At 39.4% G+C, this 13,067-nt stretch overlaps 1 protein-coding gene across 1 annotated transcript; it reads right to left on the bottom strand.

Moving 5' to 3' along the window:
- Window positions 1-1,559: 1,559 nt before the first annotated feature.
- Window positions 1,560-4,254, bottom strand: LOC132481581 (melanoma antigen preferentially expressed in tumors-like). The gene is made up of 3 exons (XM_060086442.1): window positions 3,965-4,254; window positions 2,908-3,510; window positions 1,560-2,073 (listed from the first exon to the last, which is right to left on the bottom strand). The coding sequence occupies exons 1-3, from the start codon at window positions 4,252-4,254 to the stop codon at window positions 1,560-1,562; spliced, it is 1,407 nt and encodes a 468-aa protein (XP_059942425.1).
- Window positions 4,255-13,067: the final 8,813 nt, after the last annotated feature.

Raw genomic sequence — 13,067 nt, 5'->3', positions numbered from 1 at the left:
CTTGTTTCTTACTAAGTCTTTAAACTGCAATCTGTTTTCATTTCAACAAGGAAAATGCAATCTGTTTCCATTTCAACCAGGAAACACTATACACAAAATACTAATAATTTTTCCATTCTTTTCTGTTATCAGATCATTGACATTTTCTATGTTACCATTTCAACATATAAACAGTAGGAACAACCTATTAATTAACTTTATTTTCTATCAATTAGTCTTTGGAATGCAATGTTTTATCACGTTGACATATAAACATATAAACAGGTAATTATAACATTTTTCTTACTAAGTCTTTGAAATACAATGCTAACATTTTAACATATAAGGATATAAAGAATTTAATTTACATTCTTTTACCTTTACTGTCTTTGATATGCAGTATGTTATCATTTCAACATGTAAACAATACATGTAAATTAGCAATTAGTTATTCTACATCCTTAGTTTCTTGCTAACTCGTGGATACACAATGTGCATTCAACACCTAGTGTACATCACATTTGAGAGCAGCCAGATTTCTAGAGTTCAGAAGCCACATATGATTAGTGTGCACCGTACTGAGCAGTGCAACTCTAGTGGAAGAGCTGAGGGAGCAAATACCTATGCAACAATGTGTACCATGAAGGAAATACATATGGTACCTTAAGAAAAAGTGGCAGAAGAATAAATCTACTTAAATGGGGAAGTAAGAGAAAACCTAACTGAGGAGGTAATATTTAAGCCATGAACTGAGGCCTGAGCAGCTATCCAACAGCATTAAAAGGCCAATGTTATTTGAGCAGACTATGTAAGGGGAAAAAGTGAAAAAATACTGTGTTATGGGGGAATAAATAATTTCCCAAGTCCTCTAAGAGTAGAGAAACTGATAAATCATAGGAATGTCTACACTCTGAGTGAGATCAGGGACCTTATCTTTCTTAGCACCTGGAAAAGTACCTAAATCATAACAGATACTTGGTGAATGTGTGTGGAATAAGGAATAACTGAGCCAGGGATCTGAGACCTGGGAAATCAGGCAGCAGTATGCTGATGAAGATACCAGTAGGTAGTGGGCATAGTTTGTTTGTTTCCTTTTAGTTGCATATAGTTTCTCATAAGCCACCTGAGGTAATCAGAAACACAAGAAGACTGCAGGTCCCTAGAGGGTAAAATTGTTCAACAACTACCACCTCTAGGAAGAGTTTCAATTGATCTGACTTGTGTCAAGTGCCCATAAAAGGATAAGTGAACCAATCAGTGTGGATAAGGAAAAGATATACCATGACTGGGTCAGCTTACGTCACATACCCAACACTGTGGTTAGTAACCAGAAGATGTAGAAGGCAGTGGGCAAGACATCCAGAGGACCTTTCAAATTCCTCTATTTCCTTTTAAAATTTCCTCTTTTATAAAGATCAGTTTACATATCCACTGTTCCTAACCCCAGTTTCCTAGAACATTAGAACTTTACATATGTGTCTCTACAAACTTGGGTTTCAGGCAAAAAAAAGAAAAAAGAAAAAATTGAACGCTTTCATGGCCACACATCAGTGTTGAAACACCTCCTTGTACTGTGGAAATCACTTTGAACAAGGGACCCATTTCATGTCGTTCCGCTGTGCCCCGTGCAGCATCACCTGCAACTGAGCCTGAACTTCAGCAAGTTTTTGTCGGTCCAAACTGTCATGAAAATTCCCTTCCTCGTAGCAATGGAGAGGGACAGGATAAATCACATACTTCAGCTTCATCAAGGATGTCAAGTGCTGCAGAAGACTCTTGAGCACAGGCATGGTAATGGGATTGAAGACAAAGCTAAGGACACGGAGGTGGGTACAGTGGCTCAGGGCTGGGAGGATGGCAGAGAGAGTAGAATCAGTTATCATACAATTGTCTATCTCCAGATGTTGCAGGGTGCTTGAGACCTTCTCCAGCAGAGCCTGGAAGGGCTCATATCCTTCTGAGAAGATCTTGTTGTTACTGAGACTCAGTTCCTTTAGGTGGGTGGCCTGAGAGCTCTCGGACAGGACAGTGATGTCTCTGTTAGAAAGGCTACAGTAAGGTAGATACAGTGTATCCAACTGACGTGGCACAATGCTATAGAGAGAAAAATGTAAGGTTATTTCAGAAGAATGAGGGCAATGAGCCCCAAATTATAGGTACCTAAGGCTCTAGAATAAAGTACTGTGTTCACGGTTTGCAACAGGTGGTTAACATTGTGGACTCTGGGATCAGACTTTATAGATTTGTGACCTTGAGAAAGTTACTTTACAACTCTGAGGTACAGGGATTTAATCTTGAAAATGTGCACAGTAGTAATTATTATAAAGAACTGCGGGAAAGATTAAGTGAAGAAATTGCATGCACTTAGTATATACGACATAATCAGTGTTGCATCTGATTCACTTATTTGGCGAGGATGGGTCTGGGAAAGCAGCCAACTGAGGGTTTCCTTTGACTAGTTCCCAGATGACAAGCTCTCCATTCAGGGTCTAAGGCTTGGGGGAAATACAGGAGCAAAATTATCTGGCAGTGTTAACTATTGGGGCCCATCCATGGGCACGTGCATTAGTCCTATAGCTTAATGTTTCTCCATCTGAATGCCTCCCCTTCCTCTCCAGAGAGCTGTAAAGTCCAATAGGAGAAGGACTGAGTGTTTTTCACCAATATATTTACAGACTTATTATAGTGTCTGCCCACGGTCGCTGAATGAATGAATGAATGTATATGCACAGCTTCCTTTTCTAACCTCATCTGCTGCTCACCATAAGGTACCCCTCTCTCCCCCGGCTAGGTTCAAACTCCCAGCAGTGCCTACACTGAGGTAAAAAGAGAAATGGGTTACAAGGAGCTTCGGAAGATCCAAGCATGGTCTCTTCTGTCTTAACAATGAGGTGTTCAAGGAACACAGGTTCCTCCCCATCCCCTCACCTGAGCAGTTTGTGCAGTTGATTTGTGAGGCAGACGAAAGGCAAGCTGAGCTCCTGGAGGTTGTCCATCTGCCCAAGGCAGAGGAGAAAAGATCTGAACTTCCTTCTCGGATAAGAGTTAAAGGGGATGTTACACAGAGTAAGCCTGTTCAGGTGGATCACCCGAGGCAAAATGGTGAGGACTTCACTCAGATCAGTCTCATCCATTTCCAGGTGATCAATGCACCCCAGATCAAGAAACTGCAGGATACTTTTGTGGGCAGACATTCTATCGATTTTCAAATCTCTGCAGCAGATGTGCAAGGACCCAAAGTCCTGCTGAATTTTACTACAAAGGAAAGAGAGGAATTGCTCTGTTCTCAAGGTACCATTGAAGGAAATATCCACTAGTAATTCCATGGGTTCCTGAGCTGAATGAGGCTCAGACCCGGAATTACCAATCCTGAGGCGCATGACACTATGCTGAGCTTCTTCTATCTTAAGGATAGAGCGCTGAGAGTATTTGCATGACTTAAAACAGAAAGGGAATGTGGTCCGAATCTCAGAGCATATTGTCTTACAATGCGGGTCACGCCTTAAATCTAGGATCCTCAGTCTGGGCCCCCTGTAAGGAAAGGAAGAGACAGAACACATGAGAGATAGCTGATTTTAATATAACCCAGCAAGATCAATGATGAGAAGCAGGGACAGTGCACTTTAACCCTGGTTTTCACTTCATTGCCATTCACCAAGAAGTTCTTTCCTCACAAATGCAGCATCTTTCATCCTTTCCCCACCCCCTCCTTCACCTCCAGGCTTTCCCTGTCTCAATGCCCATATTCCACTTGTGTGTAATCACACTCAAATCCATTCATAGTATCCTCAAGCACTTCTATTCTATAATCAACTCTATAAGGCAATAGAGTCCCGAAGGTGACCCCAAGTGCTGACCGACAGCTCTGCAAAGACTGCAGTATTCACCATTGTCTACTGTTGGGAGACGGTTAGGTATTCCCCTGCCCCAGGCTACAGCATACCCTCCTGCTGACTCCCTGTGTCTCCACTCATCATAGTCTTACCAAGAGGTTGAGTTCTTGGCAGGGAGCATCTGCAGACCATCAATCATGGCTTTCAAGATGTCATAGTATGACTCCTGTGTGTACAATGACCCAATATGGAGACAGCGAAAAGGCCAAACCCTCACCATTGCCGTTAGCACCGTCTTATGCCCACCCAAGAAGGCAGCGTTGAACAATGGAACAAAGAGGTCTCTTGGGATTTCGTCCAGGGCATGGATAGCTACAGGCTCATTATTCAGCAGACTCTTTGCAGCAAGCTCAAGGAGGGTGTCTGTGGTCTTTTGGTCCATCTTCAAAAACCTGCTTCAGAGTGGAGAATATTTAGAAATCCTGAGAAGATATCTATAGTCACTTGTTTGCATCCAGGGTTAGCTATGGACAAAATACTTATTGAATAAGTATGTGGTCAATCATAGGGCCAACTCAAGTGACCTCTACTATAGGAATAGAATGAAAATGGACTTGTGTGTAATTTAATTATATATGTGTACACACACGCACACGCGCCCACACACACACACACATTTACATGAGGTAAAATGCCATTAGAAATCAGAGGTACGTTAGCAGAAGACAATGCTTACCACCTAGCTGACTTCGTCAAATTATTTCCTCTTGAGGAGCTTCAAGATGGAGGAAGAGGAAGACGTGGAGATCACCTTCCTCCCCACAAATACATCAGAAATACGTGTACATGTGGAACAACTCCTACAGAACACTTACTGAACACTGGCAGAAGTCCTCAGACCACCCAAAAGGCAAGAAACTCCCCAAGGGCCTGGGTAGGGTAAAAGAAAAAAGAATAAACAGTGACAAAAGAATAGAGACAGAACCTGCATGAGTGGGAGGGAGCTGTGAAGGAGGAAAGGTTTCCACACACTAGGAAGCCCCTTCGTGGGCAGAGACTGCTGGTGGTGAGGGTGGGAGTTTCGGATCCATGGAGGAGAGCACAGCAACAGGGGTGCAGAGGAAAAAGTGGAGAGATTCCCGCTCAGGGGGTTGGTGCCGACCAGCACTCACCAGCTGGAGAGGCTTGCCTGCTCACCTGCTGGGTCGGGCGGTGGCTGGGAGCTGAGGCTCAGGCTTCAGAGTTCAGATCTCAGGGAGAGGACTGGGGGTGGCTGCATGAACACAGCCTGAAGGGGTCTTGTGCGCCATGGCTAGCTGAGAGGGACTCAGGGAAAATGTCTGGAGCTGCTGAAGAGACAAGACACTTTTCCTTGCCTCTTTGTTTCCTGGTGCACAAGGAGAGGGGTTTAGGAGCTCTGCTTAAAGGAGCTCCTGAGAAGGGAGCGAGGAAATAGTTAATCCAGTCCAGGAAGCACAGAGAGTCCCATGCAGCATAAAACCAAGGAGAAACACGCCAAGACACATATTAATCAAACTATAAAAAATTAAATACAAAGAACAAATATTAAAAGCAGCAAGGGAAAAACGACAAGTAACACATAAGGGAATCCCCATAAGGTAAACAGCTGATCTTCCAGCAGAAACTCTGCAAGCCAGAAGGGAGTGGCAGGACATATTTAAAGTGATGAAAGAGAAAAACCTACAACCAAGATTACTCTAACCAACAAGGATCTCATTCAGATTTGAAGGAGAAATTAAAAGCTTTACAGACAAGCAAAAGCTAAGAGAATTCAGCACCACCAAACCGTATTTACAACAAATGCTAAAGGAAGATCTCTAGGCAAGAAACACAAGAGAAGTAAAAGACCTAAAATAAAAAAACCCAAAACAATTAACAAAATGGTAACAGGAACATACATATCGATAATTACCTTAAATGTAAATGGATTAAATGTGCCAACCAAGACATAGGTTGGCTGAATGGATACAAAAACAAGACCCGTATATATGCTGTCTACAAGAGAGCCACTTCAGACCTGGGGACACATACAGACTGAAAGTGAGGGGATGGAAAAAGATATTCCATGCAAGTGGAAATCAAAAGAAAACTGGAGTAGCAATTCTCATATCAGACAAAATAGACTTTAAAACAAAGACTATTACAGGAGACAAAGAAGGACAGTACATAATGATCAAGGGATCAATCCAAGAAGAAGATATAACAATTGTAAATATTAACACCCCCAACATAGGAGCACCTCACTACATAAGACAAATACTAACAGCCATAAAAGGGGAAATTAACAGTAACACAATCATAGTAGAGGACTTCAACACCCCACTTTCACCAATGGAGAGATCACTCAAAATGAAAATAAATAAGGAAACACAAGCTTTAAATGATACATTAAACAAGATGGACTTAATTGATATTTACAGGACATCCCATCCAAAAACAACAGAATACACATTCTTCTCAAGTGCTCATGGAACATTCTCCAGGATAGATCATATGTTGGGTCACAAATCAAGCCTTGGTAAATTTAAGAAAATTAAAATCGTATCAAGTATCTTTTCTGAACACAACACTATGAGACTAGATATCAATTACAGGAAAACATCTGTACGAAATACAAACACATGGAGGCTAAACAATACATTACTAAATAACCAAGGGGTCACTGAACAAATCAAAGAGGAAATCAAAAAATAGCTAGAAACAAATGACAATGAAAAGACGATGACCAAAAACCTATGGGATGCAGCAAAAGAAGTTCTAGGAGGGAAGCTTAGAGCAATACAATCCTACCTCAAGAAACAAGGAAGATCTCAAATAAACAACCTAACCTTACACATAAAGCAATTAGAGAAAGAAGAACAAAAAACCACCCACACTTAGCAGAAGGAAATGAATCATAAAGATCAGATCAGAAATAAATGAAAAAGAAATGAAGGAAATGATAGCAAAGAGCAAAAAAACTAAAAGCTGGTTCTTTGAGAAGATAAACAAAATTGATAAACCGTTAGCCAGACTCATCAAGGAAAAAAGGGAGAAGACTCAAATCAATAGAATTAGAAATGAAAAAGGAGAAGTAACAACTGACACTGCAGAAATACAAAGGATCATCAGATATTACTACAAGCGACTCTATGCCAATAAAATGGACAACCTGGAGGAAATGAACAAATTCATAGAAATGCACAACCTTCCCAAACTGAACCAGGAAGAAATAGAAAATATGAACAGACCAATCACAAGCACTGACATTGAAATGGTGATTAAAAATCTTCCAACAAACAGAAACCCAGGACCAGATGGCTTCACAGGTGAATTCTTTCAAACATTTAGAGAAGAGCTAACACCTATCCTTCTCAAACTCTGCGAAAATATAGCAGCGGAAGGAACACTCCCACACTCATTCTACGAGGCCACCATCACTCTGATACCAAAACCAGACTAAGATGTCACAAAGAAAGAAAACTACAGGCCAATATCACTGAGGAACATAGATGCAAAAATCCTCAACAAAATCCTAGCAAACAGAATCCAACAGCACATTAAAATGATCATACATTATGACCAAGTGTGGTTTATCCCAGGAATGCAAGGATTCTTCAATATATGCAAATCAATCAACGTGATACACCATATTAAAAAACTGAAGGAGAAAACCCGTATGATCCTCTCAGTACATGCAGAGAAAGCTTTTGACAAAATTCCACACCCATTTATGATAAAAACCCTCCAGAAAGCAGGCACATAGGGAAACTTCCTCAACATAATAAAGGCCATATCTGACAAATCCACAGCCAACATCGTCCTCAATGGTGAAAAAATGAAACCATTTCCACTAAGATCAGCAAATTGACAAGGTTGCCCACTCACATGACTATTATTCAACATAGTTTTGGAATTTTTAGCCACAGCAATCAGAGAAGAAGAAGAAATAATAGGAATCCAAATTGGAAAATAAGTAAATCTGTCACTGTTGGCAGATGACATGATACTATACATAGAGGATCCTAAAGATGCTACCAGAAAAGCACTAGAGCTAATCAAGGAATTTGGTTAAGTAGCAGGATACAAAATGAGTGCACAGAAACCTCTTGCATTCTTATACATTAATGATGAAAAATCTGAAAGAGAAATTAAGGAAACACTCCCATTTACCATTACCACAAAAAGAATAAAATATCTAGGAATAAACCTACCTAAGGAGACAAAAGACCTGTGTGCAGAAAATTACAAGACACTGATGAAAGAAATGAAAGATGATAGAAATAGATGGAGAGATATACCATGTTCTTGGATTGGAGGAATCAACACTGTGAAAATGGCTCTACTACCCAAAGCAATCTACAGATTCAATGTAATCCCTATCAAACTACCACTGGCATTTTTCACAGAACTACAACAAAAAATTTCACAATTTGTATCAAAACACAAAAGACCCCGAATAGCCAAAGCAGTCTTGAGAAAGAAACACAGAGCTGGAGGAATCAGGCTCCCTGACTTCAGACTATACTACAAAGCTACAGTAATCAAGACAGTATTTTACTGGGATAAAAAAAGAACTATAGATCAATGGAAGAGGATAGAAACCCCAGAGATAGACCCACACACATACAGACACCTTATCTTCAATAAAGGAGGCAAGAATATACAGTGGAGAAAAGACAGCCTCTGCAATAAGTGGTGCTGTGAAAACTGGACAGCTACATGTAAGAGAATGAAATTAGAACACTCCCTAACACCATACACAAAAATAAACTCAAAATGGATTAAAGACCTAAATGTAAGGCCAGACACCATCAAACTCTTCGAGGAAAACAGAGGCAGAACACTCTATGACATACATCACAGTAAGATCCTTTTTGACCCACCTCCTAGAGAAATGGAAATAAAAACAAAGATAAACAAATGGGACCGAATGAAACTTAAAAGCTTTTGCACAGCAAAGGAAACCATAAACAAGACGAAAACACAACCCTCAGAATGCAAGAAAATATTTTCAAATGAAGCAACTGACAAAGGATTAATCTCCAAAGCTTACAAGCAGCGCACGCAGCTCAATATCAAAAAAACAAACAACCCAATCCAATAATGGGCAGAAGACCTAAATAGACATTTTTCCAAAGAAGATATACCAATTGCCAACAAACACATGAAAGGATGCTCAACATCATTAATCCTTAGAGAAATTCAAATGAAAACTACAATGAGATATCATCTCACACCAGTCAGAATGGCCATCATCAAGAAATCTACAAACAATAAATGCTGGAGAGGGTGTGGAGCAAAGGGAACACTCTTGCACTGCTGGTGGGAATGTGAATTGGTACAGTCACTATGGAGAACAGTATGGAGGTTCCTTAAAAAACTAAAAATAGAATACCATATGACCCAGCAATCCCACTACTGGGCATATACCCTGAGAAAACCATAATTCAAAAAGAGTCATGTACCACAGTGTTCATTGCAGCTCTATTTACAATAGCCAGGACGTGGAAGCAACCTAAGTGTCCATCAACAGATGAATGGATAATGAAGATTTGGCACATATATACAATGGAATATTACTCAGCCATAAAGGGAATGAAACTGAGTTATCTGTAGTGAGGTGGATGGACCTAGAGACTGTCATACAGAGTGAAGTAAGTCAAAAAGAGATAAACAAATACCGTATGCTAACACATATATATGGAATCTAAAAAAAAAATAAAAGAAAATGGTCAGAAGAACCTAGGGGCCAGATGGGAACAAAGATGCAGACCTACTAGAGACTGGACTTGAGGATACAGGGAGGGGGAAGGGTAAGCTGGGACAAAGTGAGAGAGTGTGAAGAACTTATATGCACTACCAAACGTAAAATAGATCGCTAGTGGGAAGCAGCCACATAGCACAGGGAGATCAGCTCGTTGCTTTGTGACCAAATAGAGGGGTGGGATAGGGAGGGTGGGAGCGAGGGAGATGCAAGAGGGAAGAGATATGGGGACATATGTGTACATATAACTGATTCACTTTGTTATAAGGCAGAAGCTGACACACCATTGTAAAGCAATTATACTCTAATAAAGATGTTAAAAAATTATTTTCTCCCAAAAGGATAAAAACCAATAAGAAGGGAAATCTATATTTACACAAAAGCCACACCCTCATCATTACTTGAAAATGGAGAAGGCCAAAAATTCAAAAGAATTGTAAGTAAAAAAGAAAAATCTTGAATCCTGGCATAAGATTTGTCACACTCCCATTACTAGGCTTTGTGGAAAACAAAAGACAGACCAAGAAAAGCTGCCAAGAGAGAGGAAAGAAGATGGAAAAGGGATGAAAGCTCATCTAGAATGCCTAAGCCCAGAATAAATCTAAAAATACCAAAAAGGTGTCCTAGAATATGAAAGCCCGGACTACAGGGAACGTACTCCACAATCAGAGCTTATGAAGGGACAGGGATGATTTAAAGTGCAGTCTTTGAAAGATATAACTCTTAGGGAAGAATAAAGGCAAACAGTTAGGGAGAAGCACCCATCGGCACTTGGGTAATGACGGAGAAAAGAAACAAAAGGGGAAAATTAAGGATCTTGCAAGACATAAGAGAACCACAAAATCAGAGCACTCAGGACTTCTCCCTTCATCACCAAAATAAAGAAACAAAATAAAAAGGATCTGGACTTTGCCATACTAACAAAAAATCACATTATTAAACTAGGAATCTTGTTGAAAAAAACCAATATCATACAGATGAACAGAATGAAGGGAATTCCATACCAAACTTTGTAAAAAAAAAAAAAAGAGGGATGAGGAAACAAAAGTGCATATATATTAAACAACCATGAAGGAGAAAAAGACTGGAAGTCAACACTCCAAACAAAATTAATTACACTCAAGCAAGCATTGGAGGATATGAAACCCACCTTAAATAGAATATTTTTAAAAATGAAAAGACAGTGACTGACTAAAAAGAAAGGCTGAAGCAAAGATTTTATAACCAACTGGGGTGTCCCTTAAATATCACAGCCTATAGAAAAAGCTTTTCAACTTGCAGAAACTTAGGAAATTCTGCACCCCTCAGCCCTTCCTAAGGAATCTACTAGAGCAGGGGTCTGCAAACTGGCCCAATGATCCAAATCCAGCCCACTGCTTGATTTTGTAAATACAGCTCTATTGGAACAAAGCCATGATCAATCATTTATGTATTGTCTATGAATGCTTTTGCACTACAGTAGCAAAGTTGAGTAGAGAGACAGTGACACTGTGACCCAGGAACTTACAATACTTCCTATACTTCTCTTTACAGAATGTTTGCCAAGTAATTTAAAACAGGAACTGGGATTGTGGTCCCACTGCGATGAGAAGGAAAACACCAAAATACCTAATGGAGAGTATTTTACATACAATAGTAAAATCAAGGTGGAGGAAAGGGGAGAAGGCTAATGTACAAAAGGTTTATGCTGTGAAAGAAGAACACAGAAACTGTGCAACTAAACATGAGAGAAGGGAGAGAAGTAGAAGGAAATAGAACAAACATTTTATCATAATGCAGTAGGTGAGTGTTAAATGATACGGGAGGAAAAAGTGCATAGACCAGAGAGTAAAGTGTTAAGAAAACAGGTGGTTCAGAATGATTTTAAGAAAGCATTAAACGTGACCAAAAACATGTCTTAATGACAAAAGCCAAAACTCACAAAGAAGCTATAACCCTTAGGAATATTTATGCACCAATAACAAACAAACACCTTTATAAACCAAAAATGAAAGGAGACGTAGATAAAATAATAACAGGAAACAGTAACAGTAGGAGATTTAATACACCAAACTCAGTCTAAGGCTGATCAAGTCATATGAAAAAAAGAGAAAGCTAATCAATAATGTTATATAGGGAATATATATTTGTCAAAATGGATCATAATTATCTCACAGAGATTAGATAATTGATTTCTATAAAGTAGAAAAAGCACAAACAATCCTCTCTAACCCCAAAGCAATAAAAGTTAGTAACAAAAATTGAAAACAGAAAGCCCTTTCCACCTGAACAAAATTTTTAAGGCTTCTCTTAAAAACTGTTGAACATAAGAGGAAATGCAAACTGAAGTTGTAAAGAAATTTTTTAAAGGAATGACTATGAAAAACTACATATCGGCATCTATGGGATACATTGAGCACGGTGATCTGAGGCAAATTCACACAGTATGCACTTTTATGAGTAAAAATGGAAGGATGAAGATAAATGAATTAAAGTATGGCCTCAAAAAATGAAAAAAAAAACCAACTAGGAAAAAAAGAACAACTAAAGAAAGCAAAATATAAAAGCAGAAATGAATGAGATACAAAATAGAAAAACGAAATCTTGTTTTTCAAAATGAACAAACCCCTAGCTGGCTTGATGAAGGAAGAAAGGGAGAGATCACACATAGACAAAATAATAAATGACAAAGGAGAAATAATCATCGAAACAAAAAAAAGAGATTACTTTGCCAACATCTATGCAAATAAACTTGAAAATCTATATGAAATAGGTAACTTCCTAGATAAATACAGATTACCAAAGTTCTGATTCTTGTGTTAGAAAGCTTAAATTAGGCAATTTTCAAAGAAGAAATAAAGTTATTACAGCAATACCCCCAAGAAGCACCTTGCTCAGATGGTTTTACAGGTGAATTCTAGTAAACCATCAAAGATCAAAAAGTACCAAAGCTCTATGACTTATGTAAGAACATTAGAAAGGAAGGAAACTTCCCTAACTTCTTTTATGAAGCCAGTAGGATGCTAACAGGTAAAATGTAGATACCAAAGTACTAAATAGAATATTAGCAAACATCCAACAGTACATTTAGAAACTAATATACTGTGATGAAGTGCAATTTATTCCATTAATACAGGGCTGGTTCTATATTAGGAATTCCATTGATATCATTCACCATAGTAATAAAATTAAGGACAAATATCATATGATTAAAACCACAGATGCCAAACAAATCTTTGGGAAACTTCAACACCCATTCAGTGTTAAGAAAAGAAAAACCTCAAGAAATGGGAAAGAGGGATGCATTCTTTTTTTTTTTTTTTTTTTTGATGTACGCGGGCCTCTCACTGCTGTGGCCTCTCCCGTTGCGGAGCACAGGCTCCGGACACACAGGCTCCGCGGCCATGGCTCGCGGGCCCAGCCGCTCCGCGGCATGTGGGATCTTCCGGGATCGGGGCATGAACCCGTGTCCCCTGCATCGGCAGGCGGACTCTCAACCACTGCGCCAC

This window comes from Mesoplodon densirostris, chromosome X (genome assembly GCF_025265405.1).
Source record: "Mesoplodon densirostris isolate mMesDen1 chromosome X, mMesDen1 primary haplotype, whole genome shotgun sequence".
Lineage (NCBI taxonomy): Eukaryota > Metazoa > Chordata > Mammalia > Artiodactyla > Ziphiidae > Mesoplodon > Mesoplodon densirostris.
This window is presented reverse-complemented; position numbering and strand designations above follow the sequence as displayed.

Bases quoted from the DNA above. Each gene is read 5' to 3' on its own strand.
- LOC132481581 (XM_060086442.1), bottom strand. From the start codon at position 4,254: ATGGACCAAAAGACCACAGACACCCTCCTTGAGCTTGCTGCAAAGAGT. The intron at 3,511-3,964 runs GTAAGACTATGA...CTTTCCTTACAG, and splicing joins GCCAAGAACTCAACCTCTTG to GGGGCCCAGACTGAGGATCC. The intron at 2,074-2,907 runs GTGAGGGGATGG...TTCTCTCTATAG, and splicing joins CAACTGCACAAACTGCTCAG to CATTGTGCCACGTCAGTTGG.